The sequence below is a fragment of the Silurus aristotelis genome, assembly GCF_946808225.1.
Source record: "Silurus aristotelis genome assembly, chromosome: 6".
NCBI lineage: Eukaryota > Metazoa > Chordata > Actinopteri > Siluriformes > Siluridae > Silurus > Silurus aristotelis.
Window position 1 is genome coordinate 29,938,179 of NC_139579.1, and position 21,811 is coordinate 29,959,989.

Below are 21,811 nucleotides of genomic sequence, written 5' to 3' on the forward strand. Positions count from 1 at the left end.
CTGAGGCTCCACAAATGTTGTCCATACAGAGATGATAACAAGGGTACATTTCTCACTCTATTTCTAAAACATTTTTTTTTTTTTTTTTTTTTTGTGAACTGATTCAAAAACAATTCCTCAACATATAAACACGTTCCTTCATTTCTAATACAACTGGTTTAAGCCAGTGTGCAGTTATTTGCACTTTCACTTGAGGGAATGTTAGAAAGCCCTTTTTTGCTCATAGCTTTCTTCAGTGTATCCCTCATGATTTCTTTGTTATTTACAATGTTGTAGGAGGTCAGATCCACCAGCTTTTGGAAGTCTCTCGACTCGAAGGTGATGTTTTTGGTAGCGTATGGAGAGGAACTGGAGCTCACGTCGATGTTTCCGTCAATTAGCTCCGTGTTTTCTTTCCTCTTCACTCCTGAGTACGCAAATGCAAACACACAGACAAACAGACACACACAGAAGTTCATTAGTCACAGTTTCTTTACAATTTATCACCAGTATTGTTTAAATATTATTTGTGTTAAAGGTAAGTAGCTACACTACAATTCTCTTCACTTATAATTTAGTTCTGGAGTTGTCTGACCGTTCAATCTCCATGTGAGGACCAAAGTGTTTTTGATGAATTTGATGAATGTCTGTAAAAATTTGCAATCCATCTTAGCGCTTGCAACCAATCAAAGAAGTACCAGCCATGGAGGTGAAGGTCAACAAGACGCATCTTATTAAGGTATGCATTTACCATCTATACTATAATTTAGTACTATATATATTGTAGTGTATATAATCCACTAGTGGTTTAACGGTACACGTAGGGCTTTCAGGGCTTTCGGGTCAGTGTACCGATGCAATCCTTTTTCCATGAGGAACATACTTAAAATGTGAGTGCCCTCACAAATGATATAATGTTTGTTTAGTCTCCGTCTTGCACTTTGAGCGCATTGTCACCGTGGCTTCTGGGTCTATACCAGAAACATGATTTAGTTTTGCTCATGCGCAAAACCGCTGTCACTTCCTGTCATCTCCAATGCTTTTACAGCAGTCTAGCCATACAGATCCTTTTGCGTTTTTTTGTCCAGCTTCAGGTATTTCTCTTTAAAGGAGAAAATCCTGACAATTCCACATATCGAGGAAATGAATGAATGAAGGATGGAAGGAATGAATATATTGTTAAAGAACAGATAAGTATGTCATATCTTTAGAAAATTAAATATTAACTATAAAAACACACACACACACACACACACACACACACACACACACACACACACACACACACCTCTATATACACATCTGTATTATCCATATGGGGTCTTACAAATGTAAACTATTTAAATAACAATAATTTAATAAATACATTTTATTTAATCAATTTAAAATTGTGCGAATTTAATCAATGACTAAATGTAATCAATATAATAAAGTGTATTGCATTAATTAGATGTATCTTTGATTGATTATTTCATTTATATTTTTTGATTTATTATTAGATTTATTATTTATTGATCTTTTTTTATTTCAATTTATTAATTTTTTTAAATAAACCAAGCAGGCATTTTAATTCAAATTGTTTTAAAAATGTCAACTGTCGATGTTCACAAATGTTAATAATAATAAACCTCGTTAATAAAATAAAAAGGACAAGTAATTTCATGTTTGGCAGTTACTTAAACACTGATGTACGTGCCAAACCGTGAGTTTTGTGTATTGTATTATCAACACTATGTAAAAGTTTGTGGACACTGTGGATACAATATGGAGATGTTTTCTAAACATCCTATTCCATATTAAGTCCTCATTTGCTGTTATACTAACCTCCACTCTTCTGGGGAGATGATCCAAGATGGAATTATACGTTAATTAGGCTGAATTAATGTAGATTTAGGCATTAGAAAAGTGTGGAACCTAAGTGAGCAAATTATCTGTAGAGCACATCAGAATAGTTATAATATGCTTAACCTCAACAAGATCAAATAGTGAATTATTGTGAAGTATTTAAGAAAAACATGAGCTTCGGTGCTTTCCATAGAGTTATAGAGCACATTAACTGTAATGGAATAGTTCAGTGTGAGCTCATGTTCTGGGATTTATGATCTGATCTGATTATATTGCCGACAAAAAAACGTTCAGAAAAGATTTAACGTATAAATTCGGCTAAACATGTGATGTTACACAACCATTATATGTGATCACATGTAAAGATGAATTGATCATGTAATATACACTATATGGACAAAAATTTGTGGACACCTGACCATAAGATTACATATGTTGCTTTTTGAACGCCCCATTCCACATTTAGTCCCCATTTGCTTTTATAATAACCTTTACTCTTCTGAGAAGATGTTCCTCTAGATTTTGTGGAGATTTGTGCTCATTCAGGCACAAGGCTGTTAGCAATGTCGGGTACTGATGTGGGTGAGGTGAGGAGAACTGGGTCAGCGTTTCAATTCATCCCAAGGTAATCAATAAGCTTTATCTCAGGAGATCTTCCATTCTAACACATGTAAAGCATATTTTCATAGAGTTGGCTTTGTGCACAAGGGCATTGCCATGCTGGAACAGGTTTGGGTCTCCTAGTTCAAGTCAAGAGAAAGCTTCATGCCATCACATCCAGAGACATCAAATGCAATTGTTTGCCTCCAATTTTGTGGTAACAGTTTTGGGAAGATTTACATTATGGCTGGAAGTTTGGTGTTCAAATACATTCGTCCATGTAGTATGTATGTGTGTATATGACATGCAAAGTATATTTGCGTCAGTCAAAATGCATAAAAATATCAAGTAAAGAAATTTCTTTTACCGGGAGCTTTAAACTCTTTAAATGAGACGTTGACCAGCGGGAAATGGAGCACGATAGGAGCATCAGGATTGTTCTCATCTTCGAACACATACACCTCCCTTTTTGGCTCTGATTTGTACTTGCTGAAATCGGTCTTTGGAAACGGCAACTTGTGCTCACTGCAGTACTGCTGAGTGTCCTTCAGCGTCTGTTTCACACACAAACAGCTGAGTTCAGCATTATTACATTTGCATTTTGAGCATTTGGCAGATTCCCACAGTGACTTGCATTTATCTAATTCATACAACTGAGCAGCTATGGGGTTAAGGGCCTTGCTCAGGGGCCCAGGAGTGGCAGCTTGTTGTGGTTGGGATTTAAACTCATCTTGATCAAAGTCCAATGCCTTAACTAATAAGCTACACCCCCCCCCACACACACACACACACACACACACACACACACACCTCACACTCACCTTTAAATGATCTTCAGCCCAAGTATAATCAAGAGAAAGAATGACGTCGGCGTGTCTTTGCGGCCGTAGCACAGGAGAGAAAGCCGTGTTAATGGCAAATCCAGAATCCACCAAGCCTAGCGTGGAGTCCGCTGGGGTCAGCTTGTTCGGAAACGCGTCCGGGTGTGTCTCTAAAACAGGACAAATCTTATAAACCAGCATTCATTCCAAGAAGACAAGTCTTCTATGTTTAGTCCATCCTGAATGGGATGCAAGGAATCACACTTGTTCACTATGTATTACAATAGAATACCAAAATGAGCTCTGACCATTAGAGGTGTTGAATCCTGGGCTTTCACTGTACAGGTTGTGCAGGGTGAATCCTCTCAGGAAGTTAAACACATTGCTGATGATGGGGCAGCCATTCAGGAAGCCGCTCAGCACTGAAGCCTCCGGATTGACCCGCAAAGTGTTCAAGGTTGAGGATGTATTTCCTTTTTCTACAGGCCAAAGAAAACATCAATGGACATAATTGAGATAAAAAAGTTATTATAATGAATATATAGACATGAATTTGTTCAGAAATTGGGCTAAACAAATGCAAAAACACGTTAAAGCTGCAGGATTTGTCTTGAGTAGACTGGAGGTTTTAAAAAGAGGTCGGCCGATAGTGGATTATTCCCATACCAATAGCTACATTGGATCCGGGGCGGATCTACCGGTGTGGCACATGGTAGCAATTAAAAAAGCATTGCCACTACATCTACACCCCAGCATTAGTATCTCAATGTATAAAATATAAATTGAATCAGTTTACTCGACCGATTTACAGCAGCAGCACGTTAATTCTATGACATAAAAAAAAGCATATACCCGACAATAATCTCATCTTTCTATTAAAGCGAAGTCCAAACAAACAACTCTTATGAGCTGCTTCGTTTGAGTGAATCAAACACATTCAATGCAAACTGCCTGATCACTGTTTACAAACAAATGACTCTATCTGTTTCTTTTAAAGAATCGAAGCAATTGTTAATGACTAACAGCTTAACTCTAAACTATTTAGAAAAGTATGTTGTTCGGCAGCTTGCGTCTTCAGGATTGTACAAAATGTTGACAAATGACAACAAAGCATTTAATGCTCTGGCCTTTGTAAAGACATTTAAAGATGTTCATTTTAAGTGACTGTTTGCATAAATGTGAAATGGTAACGCTTTAAATTAAGATTGAATTTGTGACATTAACTGAAGTTAATAAATGGGGAAGGTAGCTTAAGGCATTGGACTTTGGTCAGGAGTTCCCAGCCACAACAAAATGCCACTTATGGGTCTCTAAACAAGGCCCTTTTTTTTCTCTGGATAAGGGTCTTAATGCAAATGCTGTAAATGCTTTAGAAGTATTGTTTGTTTGCTCATTTTAACATTTACTAATACATTTCGAATTAAGTTTATTTTCATTTGATCTATTAAATAGTTAATGCACTGTGAACTAACATGAATAAGGTACAGCGTGCAAAAACAAACAGCACATGGTGTCAGTGATTCACCTCTATAGGCCGACAACGGACCTTCTCAGCCACTCCAGCGCAGACGCAACCCGGAAAAACTATCGTTATGGACTTTTTTTAGCAATATGAATCGACAAAACCGATGAATCGGTCGACCTTTAGTTTCAACAGCATGTAGACCACAACTTTATACAAATAATCTGCGCTTGCCATTAAACCTATAACTATTGAGGGAATCCTATTTCTATTGTGTGCATTAAAATGTGTAATATATTCCAATACAGACTTATGCAGGAGTAACATCTCTGCTTTGTGCAAATGCAAAATGCAAATACATGCTGCTTGTCTGTTGAATGTCTGCACAACCCTGTTAAAGGTGCCGATGAAGATGAACATGGCTGTTACTAAGGCGTATTTACCGATCTTGTCCACTTTATCTCCCAGCCTGGAAGCCCAGGATGGTATCATTCCAGTAAAAGCACTCCAGAGCTGCATGAGGTTTGCTGAGAAAATACTGCTCCACATGCCTACACACAGATTAGTAGTAGTTAGAGAATACAGCATTAATGTTGGCTAATGGATATTGTGTGAAAACTGTCTCTGACCCAGGAGGAAGGAGATGCGAGTTTCCGGTAGTTTTTTAACCACATGACCCAGGTAGAACTCGCTTCCGAAATTTTCTGCAGAGATGAAAGCTCCATATTTGGAGAACCCCACTTCATATGGGTTAAACTCACACCACTCTGAAACGAATAGAAAGAAAGGCTGTTACGAATAATTTCAAATCATTGAAGGTTCATTAAAGAGTTTTGTTGTTGTTTACCAGGCACTAGACAGCCACTGGTGTCCTTCTTCATGTTTACTGCAGTGTAGATTGGGAGTGGGTTCTGACCCTTGTAGACTGCCTTCTTCTGGTCAGACAGTGTCTCGGTGTGTTTCTGAACAAGAAAAATAATATTTAAAGTGGGGGTCTAATGCTATTTCATGCGTTTTGAGTTGTTTACACTGTTTAAGAGTTGGATTCTCATTCCCGGGCCCATCATGATGTCATTAAGGATAGAATTCTTTGTATGGCCACTTCCTCGGAAAAGCGAGAGCAAGTGCACACCCATCACCGTGCTTCATTTGGTTATGGAAGTCGTTGCAGCACTGCCCAGGACTCGCACAAAAATAGAATAAATAGACATGTCCTGCTGTAGTCGTCGCTGATGCTGTTCTTTATGTTCAATTTCAGACTCTGAGTCATTTAAGACTATACAATTTTGGTTCCTGTTTTATTTATATGAAGTCACAGCTACAAGCTGCACCTCCTTGCGACTCTTTAGCTCCACCCACACCTCGCCTTCCAGAAGCCAGGCTGTTTTCGGAGGGAAGCGTAAAGCTGGATGTTTCATTTATAAATCTGATCTGAACTAAATACTCTTTGTAGATATAAAGGATGCAATACTACTCTATAGATACTCAAGATTAATATGAGATTAGCAGAAACTGTGTGTTATATCCCCTTTAACAACACTTTAATATTAATCCCTTTTTGTACAGTATAGAGCCTAAACGTCTATATGTCCCCGTGCATAACAGTAATGTTTTAGACCCTGTAATTTGTCTAATAGCTGGAACTCCTGCCAGAACTGCTGCTCGTTCCATAGTACTGTAAAAACAATGTGAGTGTAAAACTCTTTACATGTTTTGGCAGCTTCTAACTGCCAGTATGAGTGGATTTCTGTGCCAAACGAGAAGCAGACCTTTCCAAAGATGAGGTGTTCTAAGACGAGCCCCCAGGTGTCAATAAAGGAGACAGAATGGCCTTCTTTCTCTCTTTTCTGTAGCTCAGAACGATAATAAGACAGCTGTGCAGGAGAAAAGAGACTGGTCACGCTCTTAGACAGCTCCTTCTGCGAAGATGCCATCACTTTATCCAGGCCTTCCTTTGACCAGAATGGATCAGAGTAGAGACTTGCAAGGGCCCTTAAAGAGAAAAGAAATCACGTTAATACATGACAAACACAGAGAAATGCATAAGATCATATCTATATTTAACCTATTGTGTCTGGGTCTCTGTCTTTATGTTTTCCGAATTCTTTATTTTCACAACTTTTAGAATCATATGTAGTTCTTCCCCAAACATTAAGCACGCGTTTGGAGGCACACAAATGTATATTAGGTTTTGTATAAACCATATACAGTATGGCACAGGGAAAGGGGAAATTATGAAACTAGGAGTTTGGAACCAGTGTGAGCTTAGAACCCCTTGACATAATTTCTAGTTGGGACATCATGAATGATTGTGTCACGTCTGCTCATTTTGAAGAAACTGGTTCAGCCTTAAAAATGTAAATTAAATTAAAATGTAAGAAATTTCCCCACTGTGGGACGAATAAAGGTTTATCTTATCTTAAAATGAAGTCTTCAGGTGTTTGAACAACCTACACACAAGAGAATATTCAGGCTCTTTAACACCCACCAGGTGGAGCCAGACACAGACGTGATGTAGGTGATGGCATCAAGCAGGCCGAGGCTCTGCAGTCCTTTCAGAGCTCCATACATGCCAGTCATGGCCCTGGAGCTGCCTCCTGAACACACCAAAGCCACTGTCGGGACCTGAACACACACACACACACACACACACACACACACACACACACACACACACACACACACACACACACACACACCACAATATTGTGCACACACACTGTTTACACTTTTTTTTTTTTTTTGCTGTAAAGTACAGATCTCACCTCCCCCTTTAGCTCCATCGAGTTGTTTCTTTTTTTTTTAGGGGGCCAAGCACTGAAGGCGTATACAGATTAAAGTCAAAGTCAAAGGAACATTCAAACCAAAAGGTGGCAAAACGTTTCACGTGTTAAGAGTAAAAACTCCCACCGTTATTTATTGCACATGTAACAATTATTATTATTATTGCACTGAAATGACTGCATAAAATTAAAACTTTCTTAAGTATGATACTACACAGATAGGACTTCAGTTCAATCCTTAAATGTGTGTGTGTGTGTGTGTGTGTGTGTGTGTGTGTGTGTGTGTGTGTGTGTGTGTGTGTGTGTGTGTGTGTGTGTGTGTGTGTGTGTGTGTGTGTGTGAGAGATATTTGGCTTATACCTGGGTGGAATCCAGAGGACTTTCAAGGCTTAAAAACTTCTGCAGTGCACGAGACACCACCTCTCTCCTTTTCACCAGGAACACCTTCTCTTCTGGTGGTATGTCAAAATCCAGACGCACCTTCATATTCTCATCAGAGCTAAAATACACACACACACACACACACACACACACACACACACACACACACACACACACACACACACACATGCACCAAATTATAATAAATAATTAAATTGTTAGACATAAAACAATAATTCATGTTCCAGCCAAGAATGATTAATTGAAATAATAGCACCGGTTTTCATTATCGATTTAAAATTATATCGAATGTATGCAAATCCTGTCATGAAATAAAAGATGATGAAACATGATGCCTGACTTAAAAAAAATCTCACAGCTATGAACATTATATAAACAAACGTTTGTGGACACATGATCATAAGATTTGAAGGCGCATTTAGAACATCCCCTCCAAATGTGACATGCCCGTGACTCTAATAGTCCTTCTCTACATCGTGCCTTTAACTGTATTATTATAATGTCAAGTGCCTCAGGAAATAAAAATATATTGTATATTGTTACATCCTTATAATACATGCATTACTAATACACTATATGGACAAGTTTGTGGACTGTGATTTAAAAACATCCCCTTCCACATTTAATCCCCATTTGCTGTTATAATAACCTCCTTTTTTTGCTTTTGTCCATATTGTGTTAATGATATTAATAACGGATTTTAGCAGTACCTGTCCACTGTGTTCAGATGTAAATTTACGTTTTCCTGTAAAACAAAGACGTTCAGCAACATTTTGCATCAGATATAATGTTTTTTTTTCCAAATGCATGATGTCATAATAACAATAATCAAATGATCAGTGGCATTTAAAACATTCACAACAACATAGAGGAAATAGGCAGGAGAAACTTATACAATATTATAACAATCCTGTATTTATTAATAAGCTGTAATCTGTTTCAGTTTATTAATTTCTTTTTTATAAATAAAAACTGATTCTTGCATTTGCCATTTTTTACATTCTTGTTACAAGCTTATAAGGGAAAATACAGGTCTGGTTTTCTTTCGTTCTAAAATGAACAGAGTAAGACTCTATATTTTTGTCGAGTTTTATATTCCATGTTTTAGATCGCAATAATTCACAGAAGAAATACATTGATAATTTTTTGTGCACATTCCGATCATATATACGCATTGCCTTTAGGTCGTTGGGAAGGGCGTGCTTTTGGATTGTTGTTTTTTTTTTGCTTCAGGTTTTGTGTTTAAAGAACTGGTGTGACTACTGTGAATGTTAACATTTAAAAGACACAGCACAACAACAAAAACTCTCACCTTTGCCACAGGAAGTGTGAGAGTACAGTCTTGTGTGGGTCCAAATGGGGTTACAGAGACTTCGGATGATTTTTCATTATCCACCGTATCCTCATTCAGCTTAACAGGTAACCAACAACAACAAAAAATCAGACAGTAAGCCAGGTGCATCCATTACACCAAGACAAAAGTAGCTTTTAGTACTTGATCTGTGCCTCAATGGTTACTTGTTGTTTTAAGTGCAATATAAAATCTATAGACACTTTACCAAAAAAGGTGAAGCTCTGCCCAGCTTTACTTCTAAGATATACCATTTATACCCAATTTCTTACTCACTTTGCCAATGAACTTAATTAATTGCAAAATGTTTTTTATAACTGTTTAATTTAAATGTCAAATGTAAATAGATAAAATAGATTAGATCAAATTTTTATTGTATTTTTGTAATGTACATTTATTTTTATTTAAATGTAAATTAAAATTTCTCATTAAATTCAAAATGACCATATTGTTTCCTTAATTTGGTTCATTTCCTCAGTTTAAACATTTGATCTGTTTTCTTTGTTCTATTGTGAATAAAAATATAGGTGATTATAAGATTTGGAAATCATTGCATTCTGGTGTCATTTGTATTCTACACAGTGTCCACTTTTTTATTGTAACAATAAAGACAATTTAATAATGTAATAATGTGTAAAGACATCATGATGTACGGTAACATGAATAAATCTTACAGTTTGCAGTTCAAACTTGCTCTCCAGGTCTTTGTTGATGAAGTAGCGAAGCGTCTGCATAAGGCTGCTGCTTATGGACATCGAGATGACTTGATCTTCATTGTACGCTCCTTGTAACTTTAACAGCATGTCGTGTTGAACTGAAACACAAACGCACACAATGTACAGGCACAAGCCGTCATATCCATCCTACTCATTTACACATTTCATTTTCTTACTGTCAGTGGGCAGTTTGTCCAACTTCACCTCCAGAGTGGACAACGGAGCGGCCTGTGATCACAACATGGGAGAGAAGTTAATTTATTCCATTTCTAATATTTGTTATTCAATTTTTTTTATTAAAAATGTTTTATAATTTCATTTTTATTTTATTTTAAATTCTATTTTTTATTACATTTATATATATATATATATATATATATATATATATATATATATATATATATATATATATATATATATATATATATATATATATGGAAACTTTAATTGTAATATAATATTTTTTTATTTTTTTTTTAATTATTATTATTTATTTTTAATTATTATTATTTATTAATTATATTACATAGAAAATTATATTCTATTATATTTTTCCTTTTCTTTTAATTTTACCACGTTTAATTGCAAGAAACTTTCTTTGGAAAAAAAACAGATTTTATCGCATTTCATTCGCCCTGCGCTTGTACTCTGGTACAATGACAATAAAGTTAAATCCAATCTAATCTAATCTAATATGGCTTATAATGTCAGGTATCTCAAACCTTCGTCCATGTAATGTACATTCCATAGTGCTACTAAACTTTAGATTCTGATTGATCAAAGGTTTTGACTCCTTATAATTGTATTTCACAAAATGTGAGCTGAATCATAGAAGATTTATTTACTTTCCTAGCTGCACACCCTGACATGCTTTGTTGCTTTCTTACTATTCTAGATTGATAATCTTAAATGCCATCATGGAAGAATGCAGTAGGTTAACATCGCTTACCAATAGGACTCCATTAGAGAGGTACTGACCAGGTGCGCCAGGACTGTAATACAAACACAGACACAAATCAAATGTTTAAAGACATCATTCTAGTTCTGATGACCTACTGTAGATTTTTTAGATTTAAATTATACAAAGTAAAAATAGACATTTACATTTACAGCATACACCCTTATTCACAGCAACTTATATTTATTTATCTTCTTCATATAACTGAGCAGCTATGAGGTTAAGGGCCTTGCACAGGGGCCCAGGAGGGCACACTTTCTGTGGCTGGCATTTGAACTCTCGTCCTTTAGAGCCAATTCCTTAACCACTAAGATACCACCATCATACTAGACAGTGTTTCATGTATAGTTCTAGAAATTCTAATAATATAGAAATTCTATTTTAAAAAAAGACAAGTAAAAAAGGGGAATTTCTTTACATTTCTATATAAATTCTGAGGTCAGTATTTATTTACTTTCGTTTTTATTTGTTAAAATATTGGAGGAATTACTCTTCTGGTATCATTTATATTTGGAAAAAAAAAAAAAAAGCTATACCAAAATCCTGAGTTTATAAAACCTGCTTCGTGTATTGAATATACACTTACACTATGTATGGGCAAAAGTATTGAAACACCTGACTTTTCCAACTATTTGTGGTTTCTTTCCTCAAACAAAGTTAGAGCGGCACAATTGTATAGGATGTCTCTGGATGTAACAGTATGAAATTTTTCCTTCACTTGAACTAGGAGACCCAAACCTGCTCCAGCATGACAATGCCGCCTGTGTACAAAGCCAGCTTTTTGAAGATGTGCTTTACATGAAGTGGAAGAACATTTGGGACTCCTCTCACCTACATCAGTACCTAAATTTAATATCCCTCGTCATAATTGAATGAACACAAATTTCCACAAAATCTATTCAAACATCTTCCCAGGAGAGTGAAGTTTATTGTAACAATAAATCAGGACTAAATGTGGAATGGGATGTTCAAAAAGTGTCCATAAATTCCATAAATGTTGTCCATAAAGTGTACTGTAAGCCAGTGGAATATCTTGCAGTAAAAAAAAAACGGCAAGGCTTTACATTTATTCTTCTGTAGTGTGTCACATAATTTTGTAAGCAAGCATCTGTTACCTTTCGGTCAGCTCAAATTCCACCCAGAGCTTATCATTGAGCTGGAAATAGAAACAGTAGTTATTTATTAGCTTTATGCCGTTCTCCTCACATTCATATCTACATGTACAATTTGGCAGAAAAGGTGGTAAGTAACGAGGTACAAATACTGTGTTACTGTACTTCAGTAGATATTTATATGAATAGACTTTCCTGATCACCTGATCATCATCATCTTTGCTCTGCTTGTGCTCTACATGGTGGACGTTCAGCCTGAATGTATTTATTAGATAATCAAATTTGAAATTTGTTTTGTATTAATATATTACAATGATGTAAGGTTTAGTTACCAGTGGGACACTAAAACAGGTAGTAGTAATGATTACCGTAATTTCCGGACTATAAAGCGCACCCATATATAAGCCGCACCCACTGAATTTTAGAAATATTTTTATTTTTAACATAAATAAGCCGCACCTGTCTATAAGCCGCAGGTGTCTACACTAATGTACTTTACACAGGCTTTAACGAAAGACACGTTACACACGGTGTAACGGGTGAAATATGTTATGCTTACTTTAGGAGCAGAGCGGTATTTTGGGAAAAGACCGGCACTGCATTTTTCCGCTATTACTGCATGTGTGTAAGACAGAGGAATATGTCCTTATTGTTTTCTGATGCTCATTTCTAAGTTTCTTTGACTAACCTGTAACGCTGTTGCCAAAAAAAATAAAAAAGCACGAGTTTTGGAAACCTGTCTGTGCTTATATGATTTCTGTTGTAACTGGAGTTAGCGAGCTCTCCCTTCACCCAGGCTCAACACGCTACAACGACTTGTATCTAAACAGTAGCCGACCAAGTAAGTCATTGTTTACTGTCTTCCTCCTTCCTTTCACAACTATTTCTCTCGGGAGTTTATCTTTTGGCATCGTCGTGCGTTTAAAAATCACCCGATGGAAGTTTTTTCTCACGATGCCGTGCAGCTCAAAACACAGGTGAGGTGCGTTTTTTCGTTTCCGTTCTGAAATTTCATTGGTCTAATGTTATGGGGTTCAGTCTTTTGGCTTGAAGTTTGTGAAACCGGGAAAAACCCAGGAAAAATTCATAAATTAGCCGCTTCGTTGTTTAAGCTACAGATTCAAAACGTGGGAAAAAAGTAGCGGCTTATAGTCCGAAAAATACGGTACATTTTACTTACTAAGTACATGTCAGAGCCCAAACTTCTTTTACTTTAACTTGTATAAAAGTGCAGTCAGAACTTCAACTTTTACCAGAGTCTTTTATAACATGAGTATCTGTACTTCTACTTGGGTGAAGCTTGTGTGTTGTTTTGCCACCTTGTGCTGTGAGAGATTGTGGGATGAGACGAGCAGTGGTAGAGGATGGAGGGATCATTGGAGAGGTGTAGTGTAGTGCAGTGTAGGGAGGGATAAGTGCTGTGAGTTACTGGTGCAGTTTTGGCTTTTCCAAGCAACATCAGTGTTTAAAATGTGATGTAGCAGCTACAGGAAGTTAGTAGAGGGAGTGTAACAGATATATATATATATATATATATATATATATATATATATATATATATATATATATATATATATATATATATATATATATATATATATATATAATATTTAATCGCAGGGAGAATTTCTGTACACCACACACTAGGACATTTAGGGTACTTATTAATGTACTAGAGTAAATGTACACTCAGATAAGCTGCAACTTCTAGCAGACCAGAAGCTTTGATAAACACTGATTTGATATATGTAAATATATGTAAATATTAAAGCAGTAAATAGTGAGTGCGTGTTATATTGTGAGATGTTAATTGCCTAATGTGATATTTTAATATTTTAAAACAAAACAATAAAACATAAACTATAAAGTTACACTGCAATGTCTACATTTATATAACAAAGAGCTGTGCTCATAAAAATATCATACTGTAATTTTTTTATTATTATAATATATTCTATAGATTATTCAGTAATAATAGATTCAATTATAATATATTTAGAATTATATATTATAAAGTTATAGTTCTGTTATAAAAACTTATATGTTTTTATAATTTTCTGTTCCAAATTTCTACAATTTTCTGAACTTAAATACTTGAATATGCCAAGCTTATACCTTGTCATCTGTAAAGAAGTCCTTGGTCAACTTCTGGCCCAGTTTAAGGGTGCTGATGTCAAACAAAATGCTGGTGCATTTGTCATCCAACACTACATCACTGTCATAGAGAGTTATCTCCAGAATATTCTAGAAGAGAGAACAAGAGGCCTCTTGGTTACACTCAAGCATGGATAAGGTACAGTATATACATGTTTTGGCATGTAGTATTGAAGGTATTGGATAGGTATTGGACAAAAGAAAAGGATTCAAAGAAGGTTTGTGAACATTACTATTATGTGGTGATTTCGATTAATGATGATAGACTCTAGGCTGGGTTTAAAAAACCATGGGCTTTAGATTCTGGTGTGTACATGTAAAATATGTCAGGAAATAATGTGACAGGGTGTGCATTGGAAAATATTTAATGATGGAAAGTGGTAGCTTAGTGGTTAAAATGGTGCGTTTAAATCTCAACATCACTAAGACCCATCCCTAAGCTCTTGAGCTAAGAAGAAGGGTGTCTGCCAATTGCCAAAATTGCAATGATAAGATAGTATTAGCATCTAGAACAACAATTGTTTTAATCTTCTTATTTCACAACAGTCAGCCAGCAGTTGGGATTTGTATAAAGTAAACAGTGACACATAATAAATTTTTTCACATTTATTTGTACTAGAGGTCGGCCATTATATATATATATATATATATATATATATATATATATATATATATATATATATATATATATATATATATATATATATATATATATATGTAGAAACATAATACAATATATACAACACAATGTATAAATAAAAAGGAAGAAAATGAAAAAAGAAAATTCATTGCTGGTACTGTTGGCAGAAATCCAAACCGATAGTTTTTCCGGCTTCCTGTTCGTTGTCATTACAACAGTGGCCTCTAAAGGCGAATTGCTGACACTAATGGCTGCTTGTTGCACAGAGAGCATTATATTTATTATTAATTAATTATCTAATTATATTGATCAAGTATAATACTGTATATTCACATTTATTTCCTTAAGCACATTTGCATGATTCAGTACTGCTTTATTTTTGTGATAAAGTTCAGTACTATTTTACATGGAGTGTTATGTTTGTTTGTTTTTAATCCAGTATCCAATTAAAAATTATCTAATTTTTTGGCACGTACTATCCAACCTAGCTACCTACCTACACAGGCCAGACTACCCACACAGTAAATGTCCATCCCAGCACCACAGAGAGTATACTAGCATGCAATATTACATGCTATGTTGAATGCTAGCTGTATCAGGAAAACCAACAGAACTGTGGGTAGTTAAATCCGCACAATGCATCATAGGCTTAGGCGTAGAGTTCCCAAACCCAGACACTTTATATGCTAGCCCACTGTAATTGAAGACTAGCATCATTATCTAAGACTCTCAGGGCAAAGAATGTTTGTCCCTTTACCATCTGAACAGAAGAACAGGGCCATCAATCCACCTACAAGCAGACTGAAGTGCAGCATTTTCCACAATGCTACAGCTGCCATCACAGCTTCAACAACAATAATGATACACCGATAATAAAAACATTGTTGTAGAATGTTCTCCGACAATCATCATGCACAAGTTTTAATTTTAGTGGATGAGCTCGTTGAAGGTCTTCCTGGTCTCCTGTCGTCTTCCAGTGATGTTGTTCTGCTCTTGAAGTGTGCATGCCACTCAAAACACCTCAAACAACTCGTTGCAGCATCGCTGTATGTCAAACATGTCATGTGAAACGTCTCAGGGGCAGATTTGGCCAGTTTCATGCAGGTTTGCTCTTTGTGCTCCCTGTGACTGTGCGTGCAGCCTTGTGCTGCCATCTGTTGATGTGTTTCAAAACTAGTCTCAAAACCTTTTGATACCAACTCGTACATTGGCAAAGACAATATTTACTTAATTATTGGAGCTTTGAGATAATATATTACGCAACACATTTTGTTTAATTAGATTTGACATGGTAAATGAGTAGGACCTGTATACTGTTGCAAGGTGTATTAGATCAGACTCAGATCAGACCTCAAGGAAAGAGTAGAATGGGAGCCCTTTTTGGAAATTCACAGATCTGGCTGACTCACCTTTGCCTGGCTGTAGGCTCGAAAGAGGAACGTCTCGTTCCAGTCAGGGCTCTGAGAGTTATTGATTGTCCTGGTTCTCAGAGTACAAGCCGAGGCTGTGGGTAGGCGCAGGGTCACGTACAGGTCAGGCTTAGAAACTGTAGGAATAAACCATGCTGTAGGTTTAATCAGGCAACATTTTGAGAGTCAGTGTTACACATCGGGCCAAAAGTTTACACTCACAGAGACTATAGACAACATATTTATAAAATATCTTAGGTTTTTCTGCTCATTCCTCCTCACAGGTGTGACACACACAGGTTTGTGGGCTTCCCTGTAGTTCAGGCATGCTTTATGTCTTTAGTACAGTTCACAAATTTCCCCTGAAATTCAGGTGAAGGCTCCTCTGCTTTTCTTTATTTTTCCAACTTTATTGATGACCATTTTATATGACACACCTTTGGAAATATTCAATTTAAATTCAATTCATTTTTATTTGTATAGCACTTTTAATAATGCACATTGTCTCAAAGCAGCTTTGCAACACATAATGTTGTAAATAATAAATAAGAATGTTCTTAATGTTCTAATAATTGAGCTGGTGGCAACTGTGTCAAGGAAAAACTCCCTGAGATGGCATAAGGAAGAAACCTTGAGAGGAACCAGACTCAAGAGGGAACTCATCCTCATCTGGGTTGCACAGAATGCCTATTTATTACAGATAAACGATTAATCTAAATCAGTGTAGCAGACTGTAGACATTAAGTAGAGTCCAAATCTATCCTCAAAACTCCTGTCATACTCTGTAATTTAATAGATCCTCAGGCCATAGATGTGAAACCATCTCCACCTGCACAAAGTGGCCTCCAGTCTAAGAGAACACCATCCAGAGGCAGGCCCGGATGAAATGCTTGGGATATGCTTGGGATCATTATCCTGCTGAGTTTTTGACCTGAAGCTTGGAGGTGGTGCTTCCTTCCTGTTATCAGAAGTGTACCAGCAAAACATTTATTTTTAGCACAACACGATGTTACCACCCTCATGCTTCATATTTAGCATGGTGTTTTTCAGATTTAAATGAGAAGTGGCTCAATGGTTAAGCTGCAGAACATCATATCTGAAAGTTCTACCAAAGCTGCCAGCTAGGCTTTGATACAGTTATTTAACCCTCATCTGCTACATTTACATTCGTAGCATAAGGAAGGCTCTATTATTCAAAGCAATTTACAGTATTTAATGTAGAAATGACATAAATGTAAGCTGCGTCGGATAACGCCATCCGCCAAAAGTCATAAATGTACAGTAAAAGCCACTACATACACCACTTCCTGATTAATCTGCCAAATGAAATGTACGTTACTTTTCGACTGTAACATGTGAAACAGTGTGGAGCTGTGAGAAACTGATCTACAGCCAAATCATCATCAAATCATACGACCAGACTTGTTTAAAAAAAAAAATTCTCACACACAATGTTGACATGTTGCTACATGCATTTCAGGAACACGGTTTTACAAGCAGTCTACTTTTCTCATACTACATATGAGCTATTCATAGAAGACAACACTTACATTGTGCTTATTTGAAAGTGAATGTGGTTACTGATTTTAAACATTTCATTCACAGCAGTCATGCCAGCTGAATAAACTAGAATAGACAATAGGCTTATTTAGGTTGTGTGTGTTTTAGTTTATTCATTGCACTGATATATCTGTAATGCTTTACATTAGGGTCATTATTTAAAAATGTTATCAGTTACAGATTTAAAGTCATAAAATGTTAATAAAACCCATTTGCATTGACTAATGACTAATTAATCCATGAACTCCAAAAATTTGTCCAAATATACAAATTGGTGTTTCTTGGGTGTTAAGAAACTGAACCTTTAGACCTGATGAGAATCCTTCATGATATTAAAAAAACTTTTTGTTCTTCAGAATCATTTGAGGTGGGAACTGAGGAACTTGTCCTTTCCTTACTGCAACTCTTCTGCTACACTATATGGACTAAGATTTGTCACCATAATCTTGGTATGTGCTTTTTGAACATCCCATTCCACATGTAGGTCCTTTTTGCTGTTATTAGAACCTCCACTCTTCTGGGAAGATGTTCCACTAGATTTTGAACTGTGTTTGCTGATCTAAATTTGTGTTTAAGAATGTTAGTAAAGTCAAGTATTTTGGTTCCCTGGTGGTCTAGTGGTTAGGATGCGGCGCTCTCACCGCTGCGGCCCGGGTTCGATCCCCGGTCCCCACAAGTCTTAGTGCTGGTCCCAAGCCCGGATAAATGGGGAGGTTTGTGTTAGGAAGGGCATCCAGCGTAAAAATGTGCCAAATCAAACATGCGGATGGTCCGCTGTGGCGACCCCTAATGGGAGAAGCCGAAAGAATGTTTTTAGTAAAGTCAAGTACTGATGTAGGTGAGAAAGAAAGGAGGCCTGGGGTGCAGTCAGCATTCACATTTATCCCAAAGGTGCTCAATAGGCTTTAGAGCTCTATACCAGGAGATCTTCCATTCCAACCTATGTAAACCATGTCTTCATGGAACTGGCTTTGTGCACAGGAGCATTGTCATGTTAGACAGGTTGAAGGTATCCTGGTTCACATCCAAAGACATCCTATACAATTGTGTGCCTTCAAATTTGTGGTAATAGTTTGGGGAAGAACCATAAAGTCAGGCGCCCATTGTGTATACATCATGTATTCATATCAGTCAGCATTCTATATGATCAGAATTACGAATGCAGTAGAACATTTCAAATGTTTCTTCATACTTGCATATAACATGAACATCAAATATATTTTTGATCTCGGCACCACCGAGCTGCTACTGCAGAGCCCTTGAGCAGGGCCCTTAATCCTCAATTGCTCAGTTGAAAAAATGAGATACTTTTCTGGGTGTCTCCCCAAATGCCGTAAATTTAGGGAAGCGGTAGCTCAGCTGTAATTGTTAAGCTGATTAAATTTGTATTAGAATGTTGTGAGTTTAAATCCGTGAAGCACCATGCTGTCACGGCTGGGACACTGAGCAAAGCCCTTAACCCTCAACTGCTCCAGTGTATAAACATGTGTTAATGATCTGGATAAGATGATTCAAATATGAAATGGAAAAAAGGAAACTAGCTTGAATTAGAAGATTAATGTTTACATTAATTAATCAATGTGTGTGTGTGTGTGTGTGTGTGTGTGTGTGTGTGTGTGTGTGTGTGTGTGTGTGTGTGTGTGTGTGTGTGTGTGATGAATTAGGGACATACAGTAATCATATGTATGTTGGAACTCTCCTCGTAGTACCGTCACGGACAGGTTCCAGTGTGGCGCCTGCTCCCTCTGTAACAAACAGGAAAATCTGAGAAGTTTGTGGTAAACTGGAAATATTTCAATCCTGTGGACTTGCGCAAAATTTATTCAATTCAATAATTTTTTTTATTTGTATAGTGTTTTTAAAAACATTTCCGTCTGTAAAAGAATGTAAACGTTTATCTCTAATAATCAATCCAGTGGTGACTGTGGCTAGGAAAAACTCCCTGAGATGGTATGAGGAAGAAATCTTGAGAGGAACCAGATTCAAAAGGGAACCATCCTCATTCGGGTGACACCGAATGTCCATCAATTACAGTTCCATCATTGTTAAGGTGTGCAGTAATCAACGATTGTAACCTGCGGTCCCAACTATTGATATTAATTAAAATCCAAATCCATTCTCAAAGTTCTTGAGTTGCTCAGTCATTTCATGGATCTTTAGGCTCTTGATGTGCTTTTAACAATGGACATTGTCTTAAAGCAGCTTTACAAAGATATAAAGGTTAAAAAGTTGTTTAAAAAAATTATGTATACATTTGTTCCTTATCTAAAAGACAGGAGGTGGAGCTGGAGGTAGCAGAGCAAAGTAATGGAGAAGGTGTTAGAAGGTGAAGAAAAGAGTGCAGGCAGGGTGGAGTGGGTGGAGAAGAGTGATAGCAGGAGTGATTTGTGATAGAAGAGTATCTGTGAGAGTGAAAGGGAAAGTTTATAGGACTGTGGTGAGCCCTGAGATGTTGTATGGATTAGAGACAGTGGCATTGAGTAAAAGACAGGAGGTGGAGCTGGAGGTAGCAGAGCTGAAGATGTTGGGGTTTTCGTTGGAAGTGGCGACGATGGATAGGTTTAGAAATGAGTTTATTAGAGGGACAGCGCATGTAGGACGTTTTGGAGACAAGGTGAGGAAGGTGTGATTGAGATGGTTTGGACGTGTTCAGAGGAAGGACATGTGGTATATCAGTAGAAGAATGCTGAGGATGGAGCCGCCAGGAAGGAGGAAAAGAGGAAGACCAAGGAGGAGGTTTATGGATGTGGTGAGGGAAGACATGCAGGTAGTTGGTTTGAAAGAGGCAGATGTAGAGGACAGGGGGGTATGGAGACGGATGATCCGCTGTGGCGCCCCCTAATGGGAGAAGCCGAAAGAAAAAGAAGACATTTGTTTCTTATAATTTTCAGTTTATCCCTAATGATTAATCCAGTGGTGACTGAGGTGAGGGAAAAACTTCCTGAGATGGTCTAAGGAAGAAACCTAAAGTGGAACCAGACTCAAAAGGAAACGCATACTTATCTGGGTGGCACCGAATTAAAACACTGACCATGACCCACTGCAGGTTTACACTGCTTATCTGATGCAGGAAGTGGCAGTTTTCACTCGCATGTGAACGAGGGGGAGGAGATCAGATATGAAAATCCCACACAAAAAAAAAAAAAAGGGCCATTTTTAGGTTGGAGTCACGCCAGTAGCCATCTCGACCACAGTTCGAAGTAGAAGCAGAAAACACCACCAATTACAGTATTATCATGTCTGTCATCTTTAGATAATTATAACTGCATGTAATTGCAAATTCATAGCATATCCTAGTTTATTATATATATCTTATATCTGTATGTAGACTGTATAATACCTTGGTTATGTTGTAATGCACATACCTCAAATATTGTATATTATGTTTTTAAGATAAGACAAACCTTTATTTATTTATCTATCTATCTATCTATCTATCTATCTATCTATCTATCTATCTATCTATCTATCTATCTATCTATCTATCTATCTATCTATCTATCTATCTATCTATCTATCTATCTATCTATCTATCTATCTGTGGATGTTAGTTCATCAGATCTGCAAACTCTGCTCGCATGATTAATATTTCTCTTTTTTTTTTTACACCTGGAATTTAAAAACAGAGGAAATGGCAACCCATATCCTCAGGCTCTTACACTAGCAGGTCCAGTTTCACAATCTTTTTTCCAAAATCAGTCAGTGTAAACCACATGTTTGATTGTCTTCATACTCTTCAGGACACGGCACAGAACACAGAAACTGATCTTGAAATCTGCTATTTACAGTCGTGTTCACATCTACAACATTCCCCTTAGTTACTTAGTTTAAAAGAGAAAGAAAAACAGTACCTTCATTTGTAAGTGAGCAGAATCTCTCGAGGCTGAAGTAAAATTTAGTTTGTGTGTATAGTCTATCAAGTAAAACCTGAATAAGAACAGCTTAACGTCCACTCGATGCCACAGAGGTTCTTAAGAACAGCTTGCTTTATGTATTGCTGATGTGAATCTGAAGCCACA

General features: G+C 36.8%; 1 protein-coding gene across 2 annotated transcripts; it reads right to left on the reverse strand.

Moving 5' to 3' along the window:
• Positions 1–7: 7 nt before the first annotated feature.
• LOC310727802 (cytosolic phospholipase A2 zeta-like) lies at positions 8–21,811 on the reverse strand. Of its 2 annotated transcripts, none has more exons than XM_083544611.1 (20): positions 21,644–21,811; positions 19,465–19,537; positions 16,233–16,369; positions 14,145–14,273; positions 12,033–12,284; positions 10,909–10,951; positions 10,136–10,187; positions 9,918–10,057; positions 9,205–9,303; positions 8,603–8,637; positions 7,851–7,989; positions 7,196–7,332; positions 6,477–6,699; positions 5,555–5,669; positions 5,337–5,474; positions 5,151–5,258; positions 3,554–3,724; positions 3,246–3,415; positions 2,792–2,978; positions 8–406 (listed from the first exon to the last, which is right to left on the reverse strand). In XM_083544611.1, the coding sequence occupies exons 4-20, from the start codon at positions 14,150–14,152 to the stop codon at positions 159–161; spliced, it is 2,265 nt and encodes a 754-aa protein (XP_083400737.1). In that variant the 5' UTR covers positions 14,153–14,273; positions 16,233–16,369; positions 19,465–19,537; positions 21,644–21,811; the 3' UTR covers positions 8–158. The 2 variants fall into 2 exon arrangements, with proteins under 2 accessions (XP_083400737.1, XP_083400736.1); XM_083544610.1 differs by having other exon boundaries at positions 12,033–12,073; positions 21,644–21,809.